This window comes from Ovis canadensis, chromosome 9 (genome assembly GCF_042477335.2).
Source record: "Ovis canadensis isolate MfBH-ARS-UI-01 breed Bighorn chromosome 9, ARS-UI_OviCan_v2, whole genome shotgun sequence".
In the NCBI taxonomy this organism is placed as follows: domain Eukaryota; kingdom Metazoa; phylum Chordata; class Mammalia; order Artiodactyla; family Bovidae; genus Ovis; species Ovis canadensis.
The window spans coordinates 84238205-84255690 of record NC_091253.1 but is presented as its reverse complement, the minus strand read 5'-3'; the positions used below and the strand labels follow the sequence as shown (position 1 = coordinate 84255690).

Below are 17486 nucleotides of genomic sequence, written 5' to 3'. Positions count from 1 at the left end.
TAGTTCTTCAGACACACAGAGGGTCATGGCTGGGGGGTAGATTTGAGGGCAGCGGTGGCCTTCCTGGGGTCCTGTATGGTCTGCTGACCTTCTAGAGGCCCAAGCATCATTGCCATCTCCCAAGGCAGTCTGGGTCCCACAGAGCGACCCCCAGAAGCTCGGTCACTGCTCTAGGGCCGGCCCTGACTTTTGTTCTCCAGCCTGCTCCCCACACCTCAGCCTCACCTTTTGAGCCAAGATGTGCACAAAAGGAAGGAAGCAGCTTCACCCGGTGTGAGTGTGCCTTCACTTTAAAATCCATTGCTTTAAAATTGTGTCATGCTTTCAGGTCTTCTGGGCTTCTCAGGTGGCTCAGTGGCAAAGAATCCACCTGCCAGTGCAGGAAATGTGGGTTTGATCCCTGGGTCAGGAAGATCCCCTGGAGGAAGAAATGACAACCCACTCCAGTGTTCTTGCCTGGAGAATCCCAAGGACAGAGGAGCCTGGTGGGCTATACTCCATGTGGTCACAAAGAGCAAGCACGCTTTAGGTCTCCTGGCTCATTCATTCCACCCAAGAGCGTGTAAAGTAAGCACCATCCCATTTTATAGACAAGGAAACTGAAATTCACTTGATAGATGACATGAATAGGTCCTATAAGTGCTAGAGATGGGTGTCACTAACATTAAGTTAAAACAAGTGACTATAAGAAAAACAGAGCAGTTAGATCTTAAAGTCCTTTTTTTGTTGAAGAATAATGTATTAGTTAGCTATTGCCACAATGATGCTGCATGACAAAGCAAATCAACATTCAGTGGCTTAAAACAGGAATCTTTCTCCTCGCAATCAACCACAACTTGAATGGCTAGACCTGACTTCAGGCTCCAGGTCTAGCTTAGTCTGTTCCGTGTATATTATTCTGGGAATCAGGCTAAAAGAGCAGCGGCTCTCTGGGGTTTATTATGCCTGTGGGAAACCCAAGAGGGCAAAACCATTTCATGTCACTGCTCCCATCAGACCCTCTGACCTCCTATTGGTCAAAGTAAGTCACATGGACAAACCCAACATCAGCAAGACAAGGAAGTGGAGTCTGTCTGCAGTGGATAGACAGCAAAGGATTAGCAATCTACTACATACACCATACATATACAAAAATGTTCAAGTCAGTCCTAAGTGTGATGAATTTTAATAAGGCAACACACACATGTAGCCATTATCTGTAAGGAGACTCAGAACAGTATCATTACTCCAAATATCCCATGTGCCTCTGACCATAGGGACTTGGATGCACCAGTCACCATCCACCCCCATAACATAACCAGTCTCTGACATTTAGCATTAGAGATCAGTTTTGTTTATTTCTGACTTTTATAAATGGAATCATATAGTATGTGCTCTTTTGGGTCCAGCTTCTTTTGTTCAGCATTATGCTAGTGGGAATCATCCATGGTGTTGTGAGTTGCAAAAATTTCCTCATCTCCACTGCCATGTATATTCCGTTAAATGAATACACCACCATTTAACTCGTACTTGAAGGACATTGGGTTGTTTCCAGTTTAGGGCTGTTGTGAACAATACAGCTGTTGATGTTCTTTTTTAAAATTAATTTTTATTAGAGCAAAGGTGATTGCAGCCATGAAATTAAAAAAGACGCTTACTCCTTGGAAGGAAAGTTATGACTGTTAGGGACCAAACGACGGTCTCTAGGACCTGAGTCATGTTTACCAGAAAGAGACAGGATATGTGCTCATCCTGCCTGGCCAATCATGTAACGCCAGCTACTCCTGTAACTGAGACAAAGAACTGCCTGTATATAAGCCGCCATACTCCTTTGTTCGGGGCTCTTGTCGGATTCCCTTGTGTGGGATGAGACTTGGGCCCTAGCGCACTAGGAATAAACAAACTCCCTTCTTGCCTTTGCATTACTGTGGTGGACTTGCTCTCTCGGTCGGTTCGGAGATACGGGCTCGGAGCATAACAATGACCAACTTAGAAAGCATATTCAAAAGCAGAGACATTACTTTGCCAACAAAGGTCTGTCTAGTCAAGGCTATGGTTTTTCCTGTGGTCATGTATGGATGCAAGAGTTGGACTGTGAAGAAGGCTGAGCGCTGAAGAATTGATGCTTTTGAACTGTGGTGTTGGAGAAGACTCTTGAGAGTCCGTTGGACTGCAAGGAGATCCAACCAGTCCATTCTGAAAGAGATCAACCCTGGGATTTCTTTGGAAGGAATGATGCGAAAGCTGAAACTCCAGTACTTTGGCCACCTGATGCGAAGAGTTGACTCATTGGAAAAGACTCTGATGCTGGGAGGGATTGGGGGCAGGAGGAGAAAGGGATGACAGAGGATGAGATGGCTGGATGGCATCACGGACTCGATGGACATGAGTCTGAGTGAACTCCGGGAGATGGTGATGAACAGGGAGGCCTGGCGTGCTGCGATTCATGGGGTCGCAGAGTCGGGCATGACTGAGCGACTGAACTGAACTGATAGTTGCTTAAAGTGAATGTTACATATATACATGTATATTTAGTCTTTTCTGTATTCTTTTTTTCCTTTTTGTCCACATCATGTGGCATGTGTGATCTCAGTTCCCTGACCAGGAATTGAACCTGTGTCCCCTGCACTGGCAGCTGGGAGTTTTAACCACTGGACCACCAGGGAAGTCCCAACTGTTAACATGCTTGTGCCCTTTGGTAGACATTCCCTTCTCTGGGGTATATACCCAGAGGTAGAATTCCTGGCTCATAGGGTGGGTATATATTTGACTTTAACAGATACTGACACAGTTTTCCAAAGTGGTTATATCACTTAACATGCTAACTGGCAGCAGATGAGTTCCAGTTAGGGACCATAAGAATGAAAGGCCAGTAAGCTGTGCTTAGTCCCATCTTTCTTAGGTCTTCTACATGCAGCCTGGGGTCTAAGCACTTCGTCATATCACTGATCCTCACAGTGTGGATATTGTTGTCTCCAGTGTACATATAAGAATGGAGCCTGGGGTGCTTCAGGAAAGCTCTCCCCACTGTATGGTAGTTAAAAGGGGGCCAGGTAGAGCCCACCCCGCCTAGGCTCCAGCCGCACTGGAAACTGTGTGGCTGGGAGTGATGATCACACATCTGAGCAACATGACCAGCACAGCACTGGGGGGGAGATGGCATACACTGATAAGCCCAACACACAGCTTTTGTGTTTTCAGATTCAGCGAACAATGCTGTGTACTAAGTATTTCCAAAATAAGATCAAGGAGCAGATAGCTTCAGTTTTAAGCGTTCAGACAATTGCTAAAGTGCATCAGTGGTGTTCCAGTTCTGAGACCTCACCAGCCACAAGTTGTCCTGTCTTCCTCAAGGGCAAAGATTTCTACCAAAGGTGTCAGCTTACAAGACAGGCCCACCTCTGATTGAAGCTTCTGTTAACACAGCTCTTAGCTGCCTAGAATCTGCTTTAAAAAAAAAAAAAGGATTGGGCTTCCCTGGTGATCTAGTGGTTAACAGTCTGCCTGCCAATGTAAGGGACAGCAGTTCAATCCCTGGTCCTGGAAGATCCCACATGCCAGAGAGCAACTAAAGCTTGTGTGCCTCAATGACTGAGCTGCTGTAACTAGAGAAAGCCCGCACGCAGCAGCAAAGACCCAGCACAGCCAAAAAACACACAAATACATAAATCTTTTAAATAAAGAGAAAATTATTTTCTTCCTATTCCATCCAGGGCTTTTGACACACTGTCTCTTCCTGGTGTGTCTCGTACTCCAGGCTAGAGCTTCCTGCGTCTTCTGTGTCTGGCTCAGGCAGTATCCACTGGCCTCTTCTGATCTGCCTTTGGCTCCCGCAAGATCACCTATTAGTACTTCACATCATTCCCCTGGAGATAATCAGGCCACCAGCTAAGGGTTCTTGGGCACTTTTTTAAAGCTTCCCTTCTCCAGAAGAACCTGTTCATGAAGCATGCATCATCATGCCCATGTCTACTCAGTAGTCCCGTTCAGATTGACAGACCGTGTTTGTGGGTTAAAGGCAATCCTCACCTGGTGTGGAAAATTTCCTTGTCGGGTAGTGTAAGAACGTTTTGGATTCATTCATCTGATGCTCACCTACGGAGTGCTGTCTGGGTGCCAGGCACTGTTCTGATGCCAAGGGTCCAGGAGTGGAAGAGGCAGCTGCCGATTTTAATGGCACTGAGCCTGGGGAGGCAGGTAACACAGGGTAAATGAACAGAGCCTTACAGATTCGAAATGGTGTTGCGAAGGAAATGAAAGGTCACTGGTAGGGGATGGTAGTTCAGCTCAGTTCAGTTGCTCAGTCGTGTCCGACTCTTTGCGACCCCATGAATCGCAGCATGCCAGGCCTCCCTGTCCATCACCAACTCCCGCAGCTTACTCAAACTCATGTCCATTGAGTTGGTGAGGCCATCCAATCATCTCATCCTCTGTCATCCCCTTCTCCTCCCTAGCGATCCCCACAGTTCAGATCACTTTCCGAAGGGTGATGGGGCAGCTGATGCCTATGAGCAGCCGCACCTCGCATTTGGAGCCCTGCTCCAATCCACACCGCATCAGACCAACCACATCTTTCTTTCAGTTCCCACTGGCCTTTGTCTCATGCCTGGTGTTAATAGGTGATAACTGGCAGAAAGAATGTGACAGAAGTGATGCTTCACGAGTTGGAACTGTCTCGGTGGGGCGCTCTTTCTTTCTCTGTTAAACCTTGATTTGCTCCAGTCACCTGGGACCTTTTTGATTGAAAAGCAGCTGATAGATCATCGGCTGTCTCCTCCCCACCCCTCCCTGAGCCCAGCAGACAACACAAGGGGAGCTCTGTAGCTGCCTGTTCTCCCATGCCAATGAATTGCTCGGGAGCTCGGGGCCGCCTCCAGACATGACTCTCCAACCCGTTTCTCCAGGCTGAGGACTCCTGTTTTCCTCCTCCAGAGCTGTCTCCTCAACTATTCAGCTAAGGTAGAGAAGTAAATATGGATGTAGCTCTGGGCACACGAAACTCTGGTCTGTGGCTGGCCTTCACATCCTCAGAAGCTTCATCTTTTTGGGTTTGCTTTATTATTCTCGTTAGAGTAGCCAGACCTTGCCAAACAAATTAGCCGATGCCTGGACTGGTTCTCGGCTGAGTAGCCTCTCCCTTCTTTGCTCCCAGCCCCCTCCTCTCTCCAGTGTCTAATTGTCAGCAAGGCTTGTCACGGTCCAGGAAAGGTAGGTGAAGCCTCAGAGATGTGGATGTGGATGTGACCTGAAGGCAGGGGCGTAATCCCAAAAGGAGGATGAAACCAACCCAGAATTTCTCCTGGTGGCAGTAATATAAGATCCATGAGTTTGGAAAGGAAATGTGAGTTTCTCTTGGAGAAACAAAAACATTACCTTAAAAGGAGAGAGAGGAAAAAAAGGCACATTTAGGACAACAGGAAAGGAAGACCGGGTAGAAGGGGCCTCCTGTGATGCATGTTCTAGTTTGAGCCTGGGAAAAGGAAGCAAAGAAGCAGTTTAGGGGTGGGGTGTGTGTGTGTGGTGATTTCCACAATTGCATGTATATATTAGCTGCTACCTTATGTAGATGAAGAATCGCAAGACTCGCTGTTCACCTAAGGGTCTGCAGAAAAACCACTTTGATGAGAAGACTCAGGGCAGAGATGGAGAAGGAAATGGCACCCCACTCCAGTATTCTTGCCTAGAGAATCCTGTGGACAGAGGAGCCTGGTGGGCTGCTGTCCATAGGGTTGCACAGAGTCAGACACAACTGAAGCGACTTAGGAGGCACGCATGCATTGGAGAAGGAAATGGCAGCCCACTCCATATTCTTGCCTGGAGAATCCCAGGGATGGAGGAGCCTGGTGGGCTGCCCTCTGTGGGGTTGCGCAGAGTCGGACACGACTGAAGTGACTTAGCGGCAGCGGCAGCAGCAGCAGCGGGGCAGAGACCTTCTTATTCTCTTTAGTATTCTTCCATTGTCCCTTGAGCCTGCTTCAGGAGTGTGCACCTAGCATGTACTCACTGATTGGTTTTTTAATTGATTTTTTAATTGGAGGAAAATCCCTTTACAAATTGTGATGGTTTTTGTCCTACAACAACACAAATCAGCCATAATTACACATATATCACCTCTCTCCGCTCCTCTCACCCCACCCCTCTAGATCATCAGAGTGCCTGGCTGGGTTCCCTGTACTATACAGCAATGTCTCGAGCCTGTTATACAGAGTGAAGTAAGTCAGAAAGAGAAAAACAAATATGGTATATTAACTCACCAATTGTTGACGAATGTGGTCAGCCTGGGACTTCATTAAGACTAGAAAGATTTCCCACGGGTCCACTCCCAACTCACCCAACCCCACCCCCCGTGCCACCATCATATGATTGATGACTGTTCCCTTGGAGCCAACTGTTTTTCTAAAGCAGGTTCTACTGCCCTCCTAGCATTTGATCTATCTGAGGTTTAAGTTGAAAAGCAACAACTCCTTTTGGCACCAGATACCTGATAAATAAAAACCCCTAGACTTGGTTAGCCTGAACTAGCACAAGTGGCTGTGTTCTGTGTAGGATTTGCTTTAGGTTTGGGGAGCTCTTGAGAATTTTACCCAAGGCATGGTCTGACCCCTGCCTTTGGAGGCTAGTATCCTGGGCCTTGGTGGAGTTGCTGAGATCAAATGTTTCCTGAACAACCTCATGTTAATGCCACCCTGGAGAAGGAAATGGCAACCCACTCCAGTATTCTTGCCTGGAGAACTCCACGGACACAGGAGCCTGGCAGGCTACTGTCCATGGGGTTGCAGAGAGTAGGACACTAATGAGCAGCTAACATAACATATTGAGAGTTTTGCCCGAGGCATGGCCTGACTCCTGCCTTTGGAGGCTAGTATCCTGGCTCTCAGCGGAGTTGCTGCGATCAAATGTTTCCTGAACAACCTCACATTAATGCCAAATAAATTCCTGGAATTGGGGGAACAGCCAGAAGTCTGTTATTGTACATCTCCTTTTAATGGGGTGTGATGGAAAAGAAGAAAAATGTCTTGAGTTGTAGCTGTCAAGGCTCAAGTTTTCATCTTTTGGGAAGGCGAAGAGGAAGAACCAACATTTCAGTGTCTACTGTGAACCAGACACCCTGTGTATATACATGGCATTATCTTTCCCCCTCACAGTGTAAGTGGTCAGCAGCATCATTCATTCCCCGGCTGGGAAACAGGCTTGGAAAGGTAAGGCCACCGCGGCACAGGGAGTAGTGTCTGGCTGTGCTGGAGTTCAAATCCAGGTCTGTCTGCCTCCAAACCCTACGATCTTTGTCCCATTTCCTGAAGCAAAGTGGTGGAGAGTTTAGTGTGCGTGCTGGCGATTGTAGGAATCTACATGTGAGACCCAAAGCCCACATCCACCCTCCTACCATCTTTAGTTCAACTCACCACCCCTGTTGACATTGTGAAAGAAAATGGAAGTGAGTCATTCAGTTGTGTCCAACTTTTTGTGACCCCCATGGACTGTAGCCTGCCAAGTTCCCCTGTCCATGGAATTCTCCAGGCAAGAATACTGGAGTACATAGCCATTCCCTTCTCCAGGGCATCTTCCCAACCCAGGGATCAAACCCAGGTCTTCCTGCATTATAGACAGATTCTTTACCTGTTGACGCTGACTTTGGGCAAATTGCTTTAGCCTGAGTGACTTCAGCTGCCTCCTCAGAAAAAGAGTACACAGCTGCATTCCTGGCCATTTTTCAGGGATGGTCCAAGGAACAATTAATGATGAGCATGATTGAAATCCTGTAGGAAAGTTCTAGAATGTTTAGGCAGGGCAATGCAAACAGGTTCTCCTCCCAGGGATTGTTTTTCTCTTTCTTTCTGAAGATGTATCTTTACACTTAAGTCCTTCATCAGATTGTCAGGTATCTGTTATGTATTAGGCAGTAAATTAGATGCTGGGAATACCAGACTGGGTCCCTACCCCCTTGAAGTTTTAATCTAACGAAGATGTAAAAATAAGCATGTAAACAAGCAGATAAATAGATAACCCAATCTCTGGTTAAAGGCCAAGAAGAAAGTACAGAGTACCAGGAGAGGAAATGAGACAGCCCCATACTGTGTCCACTTAGAAAATCCCTTCAACACTCTCTAAGAAATGATTAGCTGTGATCACCTCTGGGGAAAGCATGGTGTGGCCCCAGCATGGGAGCAAGTGTTGCTCATCACTGTACCCTTCCCTACTCTGTGAATTTCTTTTTACCATAATTACATATCATTTTTATAATTTATAAAAAATACCAGTTACATAGAACATTGGTGTCTGATAAATCATGATCTCATGGACTTCCAGGTGGTCCAATGGTTAAGAATCTGCCTGCCATTGCAGGGGACGCCGGGTTAGATCCCTGGTTGGGGAACTAAGATCCCACAGGCCGCATAGCAATTAAATCTGTGCTCTGCAACTAGGGAAGCCAGTGCAATGAGAAGCCTGTGTACTGCAGCAAAAAGCAGGCCCTGCTCACTGCAACTAGAGAAGCTCATCCACAGCAGTGAAGACCCAGCACAGTCATCAATAAATAAATACATTTTCAAAAAACATTTTGATCTCAAGAAGCCTTGTTTTTCTTCATTGTCTACAAGGACCTGCAAAAAGATCAGCACAGCCCTGTTAGGTATATTCGTGGAGTCAAAATAAAGCAAAGAACATCACCATTTCCATTTGGGAGAAAAGTGAGAAAAGGCTGAGGAGATGTAGCTGCCCTCTTGAGTTCAGGTCTCCTTTTGCGGGAATGAGCTGGCTCATTGACTTTTAAAACCTCGAAAGAAGTACATCCATCTGCCAGGAAGTTATCACAGTCAGTCTGGTTGCCCTTGAGAAATGGCAGCCAGTAAGTTACTATTAATTAAAAAGGCAGTATCGAGAGGACTAAAATCTATGGTTCTAAACCTGCAGAAATTAAAACAAGGTGAGGGGGAAAATAGAAAAGCTGTAAAACTGGGCGAGAAATAAGAGTGTGGCCATTAACAAAAGCCAATGGTGATAAAACTCGCAAGACAAGAATTTTAAAAGTGGAAGGACTGAATTAACAGCCAGCCACAAAAGGAAAAGGTGCCAAACAGGCTTCTCTCAGCATTGAGTTAAGGACCATAAGATTTTCTTTTTTAAGCCAATAATTGCAATAGGGACACATTTTGCTTTCCTGTCATTGAATAAAAAGAGTTGGCTGTTAATTTAAAAGGCTCGGATGGCTAAAAACCACATCAGAGGGGGAAATATCTGTGTCATACAAAATGCCATGGTCCCAGAAGCACAAGTGGTATAATTCTTCTGTGTATCTATTTAGCTCTTCTCAAAAGAGGGCAAAACAGCTTACTTCTTGGAACTTCTAGACAAATCCTCTGGCCTTGTGGTTCTCTTTCTCATTCATCTTCTTTGTCCCTCTCATTTGGGCTTCAAATCTGAGGTTTCCAAGTTGTAACTACATTTTAGCAACTGCCAACCTCCTAGATAATTGTGCCATTATAAAAAGGGTGGTTGCCTCTCTGAGGTCTCAGACTCGGAAGTTTCTCTTTCCTGTTTTAAGTCAATGCACTGTTGTTCTAATTGTTTCATTTGTCATATTAAATATACTGTAATTATTTGAAAGTGGATTTATGGCTTGGAATCGTCTGTGCCCGTTATTAGAATACAGAACTCCAGTTTGTTCTTTATTCAAAGACAGATCATGTAGAGTTATTATTATTGTTGGTATTTAGAAGTAGCCTCACCAATAGGGTTCTGGCCTGGAGAATTCCATGGACTGTATAGTCATGGGGTTGCAAAGAGCTGGACACGACTGAGCGACTTTGACTTTCACCGATAGTGATGGTTTCAGTAGAACAAGAAAGATTCCCAGAATGTGGGATTTTATTTGAAGACAGTCTTGGGCAAGCCAGGAGAAGCTGATCACCCTATTAATGTTAAGTCCGTCTAGTCAAGGCTATGGTTTTTCCAGTAGTTGTATATGGATGTGAGAGTTGGACTATAAAGAAAGCTGAGCACTGAAGAATTGATGCTTTTGAACTGTGGTGTTGGAGAAGACTCTTGAGAGTCCCTTGGACTGCAAGGAGATCCAACCAGTCCATTCTGAAGGAGATCAGCCCTGGGATTTCTTTGGAAGGAATGATGCTAAAGCTGAAACTCTAGTACTTTGGCCACCTCATGCAAAGAGTTGACTCATTGGAAAAGACTCTGATGCTGGGAGAGATTGGGGGCAGGAGGAGAAGGGGATGACAGAGAATGAGATGGCTGGATGGCATCACTGACTCGATGGACATGAGTTTGAGTGAACTCCGGGAGTTGGTGATGGACAGAGAGGCCTGGCATGCTGCGATTCATGGGGTTGCAGAGTCGGACACGACTGAGCGACTGAACTGAACTGACATGCTTAATTCTTTCCCAAACCCTCCTTACAAAAACCACTAAGAAACAAGCATTATTCCCTCTTTCAGATAAGGGAGCTGAGTTTCAGAGGTTAAAGCAATGTCTTGTACAGCTTCTTGTTTAGTTGCTAAGCTGTGTCCAATTCTTTTGCGACCCTGTGGACTGCAGCCCGCTCTTAGGCTAACTGATGGCAAAGCCTCATGCCAAGTCTATCTGGCCCCCAAAGCTTGTCCTTTGAACGTCTTCATTGTCAGGCTTTTTATTCACAGATTTAAGAAATTGCCCCATGGACTTCCCTGGTTGTCCAGAGGCTGGGACTCAGGGCTCCCAACTCAGGGGGTGGGTTCGATCCCTAGTCAGGGAATTGGATCCCACCTGCCTCAACTGCTGCCATTAAAGATTTCATATGCCACCACAAAGATAGAAGACTCAGCACAACCAAATAAATTTTTTTTAAATTGCTCCAGTGTACTTGAGATGCAAACTGTACATATTCTGCGGCTTTTCTGGGAATGACTGCTTTGTAGCCTTTAACTCTTAAACAGGCTGAATAACTAACGATCATCCAACTATTAAATGTTTACTTGGATTTTTTTAAACTTATGAAGGCAGATTGAACCATGGAGCAAGAGCACTTTCTGTGTAGAATTTTTAATAACTTTGTGAAACCTTGCCAATAACTCTAAAGAAAAGCAGTTCTACAGTTCAGAAAGTTTACATTTCCATTCTGGAAAGCTCTCTTACTGCCTACTGGTTTGATGGGAATGCCGCCCTCCACTTGGCTCATTTCAAATAAGGCCTCTGTGTCTCTCCTCCGTGCTGCAGCCCTCTAAGCTTTTATGCAATAACACCCAAAATTGAAATCAGATGGAATCAACCTCATAATCACTACCGTTATATTTAGGAAACAAAAATGGTTGTGGACTCTATAGGTTTTCTGCTTTTAGGAAAAAAATAAACCCATAAAAGTCACTGCTAGGCCCTAGTGCCAGGTAAGGCGTGGAGGATCTAAGTGAAAAGTGAAAGCGTCAGTCGAGTCTGACTCTTTGCAACCCTGTGGGCTGTAGCCCACCAGGCTCCTCTGTCCATGGAATTCTCCAGGCAAGCATACTGGAGTGGGTAGCCATTCCCCTCTCCAGGGGCTCTTCCAGACCCAGGTTTGATCCCTGGGTCTGGAAGATCAAACCTGGGTCTCCTGCATTGCAGGCAAATTCTTTACCATCTGAGCCACCAGGGAAGCCCCAAGTGCAAGACTAAATTCTTAGACAGTATTGACTACTGATAGTTAAAGAAAGGGTACATTCTCAGATATGTGTTTATTCATTCATTCACCCATTTATTCAACCAAAGTTAAATTGAAGGCTTAGGGCTTCCCTGGTGGCTCAGAGGTTAAAGTGTCTGCCTGCAATGCAGGAGACCTGGGTTCGATCCCTGGGTCGGAAAGATCCCCTGGAGAAGGAAATGGCAACCCACTCCAGTATTCTTGCCTGCAGAATCCCATGGATGGAGGAGCCTGGTGGCCTACAGTCCATGGGGTCGCAAAGAGTCGGACACGACTGAGCGACTTCATTTTTCTATGTCTCAGACTATGCTAGGTGCTGGGAACTTGATGAGGAAAACAATGAAATCCTATCTCATGAAATCAGTGAATAAGGCTAAAGTTGCATATAGTCAAAATGATCGATAAACATCCCCCAAATTACCCATGAAGTATTATCTTAGGTCAGGTTCCCTGGAAGCAGAGCTTGGCGTGAGGATTCTTGTGCAAGTAAGTGAGTAAAAGCATAGTCTTAGGTGAAGCCCTTAAGGTGATGGGATGCAGGGTGGGGCAGAGGACCAAGTTCTGCAAATACTGAGCTCAGCTGAATAGTTGTAGCTGCAGCCTCAGCCTGATCCCACAGGGAGCTCCAGAGCATGAATGGCATCATGGATTTATACCCCCTTGAGGCAAAAGGGCCAGTCTTTATATTCCCCATGATCAGGCATTAGCTTTGGGCTATCTCTAGAAATTCAGGTATAACCTGTTTGGTATTTCTGGGTGAGATGGCTCCAATCAGATGAAGGCAATTCTCAAAAGAAGGGTGCAGCTCTGCGTGATTAGCAGCCAGAACTCAAAACAGTTGAGGGATGGAGGCACCAGCCAAGTAGACAGCATCTAAGAGCAGCATCGCCAGCAGCCACTACACAGGATTTATGCGACCTGTTCAGTTCAATTCAGTTCAGTCACTCAGTTGTGTCCGACCCTTTGCAACCCCATGGACTGCAACACACCAGGTCTCCCTGTCCATCACCAACTCCCAGAGTTCACTCAAACTCATGTCCATCGAGTTGGTGATGCCATCCAGCCATCTCATCCTCTGTCATCCCCTTCTCCTCCTGCCTTCAATCTTTCCCAGCATCAGGGTCTTTTCAAATGAGTCAGTTCTTCACATCAGGTGGCCAAAGTATTGGAGTTTCAGCTTCAACATCAGTCCTTCCAGTGAACATTCAGGACTGATTTCCTTTAGGATGGACTAGTTGGATCTCCTGGCAGTCCAAGGGATTCTCAAAAGTCTTCTCCAACACCACAATTCAAAAGCATCAACTCTTCAGTGCTCAGCTTTCTTTATAGTCCAACTCTCACATCCATATACAACTGCTGGAAAAACCATAGCCTTGACTAGACGGACCTTTGTTGGGAAAGTAATGTCTGCTTTTTAATATGCTGTCTAGGTTGGTCATAACTTTTCTTCCAAGGAGTAAGCATCTGTTAGAAACCTGCATTTCATCTGTTTAAATACAACAGGGCAGTTATTATCCAGTGAGGCAACAGGCTACCACGTCTTAGGATGCACTACAGAGGAAATCATTGGCTTATGTTTAGGGACCATGTTGTATGAAAAAGAGGCTTCTATCAACTCTAGACTCACACCCAGAATGGGGAGATGCTTATGCTGTGAGAGATGCTCCCACACATCTGAGACTTGTTTTCCAGGAAGCCAGCTCTGAGATGTCATCCTGTGGGATGTTCTTTGGGAAGTCAGCACTGTGGGAGAGGGGGCCAGAAGCAGGAGTGGGGCAGAGGAAGTGGAGCCACAGTGAGGCCCTGACCATAGCCTCGGCGACCCCACCCCACGGGGGGCCCTGGAGCTAAATGGCTGCAGGGCTGGCCTGCTTTGGGTCAGATAGCTAGGCATTTATACCCCTGTGGCACCCTCTCGTTGGGCCACCTCAGGGAAGGAGGGCCCAGGGTGAGGGGGCTTTCTGCAGCTGAGACCACCCTGAAGAGACACCCTGAGGCTGTTTGATGGCTGCACTCTCTGCAGCTGGGCAGAGGGCCACCCTGGTGTGGGGGTTGGGAGCACACACATCTCTGTCCAAGATGGCGACGACTCAGGAGGCCTGTCTGTTGCTCACTTGACGCACGTGATCACTGAGAAGAGGCTCAGAATTACCCTCCCCCACCCCACCCCCCACCCCCCAACTGGTTAAGGTTGTCTTCTCTTGAGGGGAAATGTGAGGATTGTGCACATATGCTTGAAGAATCTGCAATTTAGTCAGTGCTTTAGTATTTAATATGAATCCTGGACTTATCTCACTGGTGTGTCTTCACTTAGAAGTGGATAATCTACAGATTTAGAGAACAAACGTGCGCAGAGAGGTAAGGAGAGAGGGGGCAATAATAGGGTTTTGGTGGTGGGGCGGGGGGAAACAGTTATAGGATTATATGAAATCATGTGTGTAAAACTTTCAAAAATTGTAAGGCACTGTGGAATTTAAAGTATCTTTCATTTAACTAAAAAATTGAAGAAAAAAGAAGTGGACAATTCATCCTATTTTACTTATTCTACTTATCATACTTATCAGGTCTTTTTTTTTTTTCTCATTTTGGTTAGTGACAGGCATTGTATCTTATATTCATTATCTTAGTTCAGTCGCTCAGTCGTGTCCGACTCTTTGCGACCCCGTGAATTGCAGCATGCCAGGCCTCTCTGTCCATCACCAACTCCCAGAGTTCACTTAAACTCACGTCCATCGAGTCAGTGATGCCATCCAGCCATCTCATCCTCGGTCGGCCCCTTCTCCTCCTGCCCCCAATTCCTCCCAGCATCAGGGTCTTTTCCAATGAGTCAACTCTTCACATCAGGTGGCCAAAGTACTGGAGTTTCAGCTTTAGTGTCATTCCTTCCAAAGAACACCCAAGACTGATCTCCTTTAGAATGGACTGGTTGCATCTCCTTGCAGTCCAAGGGACTCTCAAGAGTCTTCTCCAACACCATAGTTCAAAAGCATCAATTCTTCGGCACTCAGCTTTATCTTAGTGCTTATAATAACCGTATGAGTTAGGTACTGTTATTATCTTCCATCTTACAGATGAGGAAACTCATCTAAGGGTTAGAGAGGTTAGAAAAAAACTTGCCTACAGTGAAATTATAAAGTCAGTGTTCAAACCAAAGTCTGTCTGACTCCAAAGCTCAAACCCTTAGCTATTCTACCAAAGCCAACCGTGAAATCCTTCACATTGCCCTTTGATGGACCTTTGCTAATTGATTCATTCATTCCTTCAACACTGCTTTACCAAGCATCTCTTATGCCAAGCTCTGCGCTAGGTTGCTAAAAGAGATTCAACAGAATAGCCTATGAAAAGGAGTATTCGTGCATGTGTCCTTATGAGTTATTCTTCCTGCCTCTGTGTGTGTGTGTGTGTAACAACTTCAAGAGATTAATGCCAATATGAGGACCTTTGGATTTTTCCTAGTAACTCAATTCACTGCATTAAACTTTTTAACAGGCTAAAAAGGACACTAAGCGGACGTCTGCAAAAGAAGTCACCATTAATGTCGCAGACAGCATCCGACAGGTGGACAGAAGTCGAAGAATCACAAAGAACTGCATCAACTAGCAGAGTGTTCCGCCAGCTGAAGGGCAGAGGGACTTCCTTGGTGCCCTTCACATCCTGGATGCCGTCAAGGAAGTTTGAAGAAGAGGTTGCCCTTGCTGCATGGGAGCACGGCCAAGGGCTTTGGGATGCTGCCTTCGCCTGTTGAGACATTCTCAGCCTCCTGTGTGTCACCTAAATGCACTGGCACAGCATTCCCATAGGGTAATAAACCACAAATGTGTGTTCAGTTTGCCTCTGGTAACTCCTGCAGTGTGGTCTGATAGAAAAATGGTGAGCAAAAGCCACGGGCCAGTTTAGGAAACAAAAGTGGGAGGGGTGGGTTTCCAGCTGAGTCATGGGCAGTTCTGTGCTCTCCTGTTTCAGGCCAGCTTTTTCCTTCATTCTTCCTTTATTTTAAAATACTACTATCACAAAGCTTACTTAAAAGCTGGCTTTCACCCAATTTTCTTGAATGAGGAATCAAGAAACAGGAAAACTGTTACTCTTGCTTCCTTAGCTCAGTATGAGACAGATTCAGATCCAATTTTATATGAACTAACCCCACCAACAACCAGCGTGTCCCAAGGAGGCCTCGGTGATACAGTCACACCTGTTTCTCTCTCACCTGTCTTCAGCATCCCCCCAGGCCGGGGTCCACAACAGCCTCTGAACAACAATATTACAATTTTGGTCACTTCAGATGTCCTCAGGGCTCTGCAGATGTTGCATTTTTTCAGCTTCCCACTTTGCTTGTTTTCTTGAGTATTTTTTCTCTCCAGTAAGACCTTTGGCCCAATCAAAGACTAGGCTCACAAGAGGGAGAAAATCTGGAACATGTTGGCTTCCCTTAGGCCTCTCTGCATAGCTCAGGACTGTGTCATTTGGTATCTGCAAAGAAATCCCTTAAGGAAGTTAGTACCTGGTTGGTGTGAAGTCCCATGGACTTTAGATCAACATGCGCTCTGTTAGAAGTCAAGTAGCTGAGGGGGTAAATAAAACAATTTTTTTTGATAGGAATAAAATTTTCTAGCATTTCTTTAAACACGTTAAGTGGACATATTTTCCTCCAAAGTAATGTAGCCTGATTTTTAAAGAACTGTCAACAGGCCTGGGGTTGGGAAAGGCAGGACTAAAGTTGTACTGAATGATACCAATAAACTCCATGTTTAGCAGAAATGCACAGTCTGATGGTGTATGTTTATCTAACATAGTCCAGAGAATTGACACTAGCTGGCTAAAAATTCAGATCCTTGGCCTCGTTACCTCCCAGCTATGTTATTCCTCAAACACAAGCGGGCAGTGTCCTTCCTTCCTTCAGTGGACTGTATATTCATTAAACATTAAATGACAACCTTGTGTAAGGCAGATGCTGAGAGATTTAGAGTCTGGCCAGTCACTGCTGTGGGCTTCCCAGGTAGCACTAGTGGTAAAGAACCTGCTTGCCAGTGCAGAGATGAAGAGATGTGGGTTCGATCCCGGGGTGGGGAAGATCCCCTGGAGAAGAAAATGGCAACCCACTCCAGTATTCTCTCCTGGAGAATCCCACAGACAAAGGAGCCTGGTAGGCTGTGGTCCATAGGGTCACAAAGAGTCAGACACAACTGAAGTGACTTAGCATGCATACATGCACAGTCACGGTTGTATATCCTGAATCTGATGGTAAAATAACTAGGAGGCTGGTTTACATTGAGATATATGTGGTGTGAATTGCTCTGCAGTGTAACCTCATTTTTATGGTCAAGTTAGGTTTCTCTCTCAAACTACAGATCTGGGCTTCCTTCTGGTCACTCTACAAGACTCCATCATACACAAAACTACAGTTTTACCAAGTCTTTATCATTGTGTGATTCTTTGAGAAAGGGCTTTTAGGGAACTTTAGGTTCCAAAACTTTTACAAATAATAATAAAGCAAAACCTGTGACTCTGGCGTCCCCTCTGGCATTACTCAGCAGGAGCCACCCACTGCCCGAACTTGGCGTTCGTCCACCCACTGCCAAAGCTTGGTGCTCATCGAGCCAGCAAGTTCAAGGGCTCGTGCACCACGCTTCTGTGCAAGGTGTCCCTGCACCAGTCACCCTGCCAGTTGCCAGCTGGGCCCCCTTCCTCTTCACAACCTTGTTTTTTGCATCACTTAACTACTGTAGGTTGTTTGGAATTTATTAACTTGAGAGGGTGTCTCTGGTTTATCTAGAAACAGTTTCCACTTCTGGAGGAGAGGGGAATAAAGGGCATTACATGATCTTTCCTGCTCCAGAACAATCTGGAT

At 45.8% G+C, this 17486-nt stretch overlaps 1 protein-coding gene across 2 annotated transcripts in view; it reads left to right on the top strand.

Moving 5' to 3' along the window:
- BAALC (BAALC binder of MAP3K1 and KLF4) overlaps window positions 1–17128 on the top strand; it is a 92105-nt gene extending 74977 nt beyond the window's left edge. The window contains exon 4 of one of the 2 annotated variants that reach the window (XR_011259045.1): window positions 15131–16396. Coding sequence is in view for 1 of the 2 variants with exons in the window: in XM_069600419.1 (XP_069456520.1) it covers window positions 15131–15241 (111 nt within the window). In the remaining variant the exon portion in view is untranslated. Of the gene's footprint in view, window positions 1–15130 lie in introns of both variants that reach the window. The other variant, XM_069600419.1, reaches the window with a different exon arrangement.
- The last annotated feature ends 358 nt before the right edge of the window (window positions 17129–17486 follow it).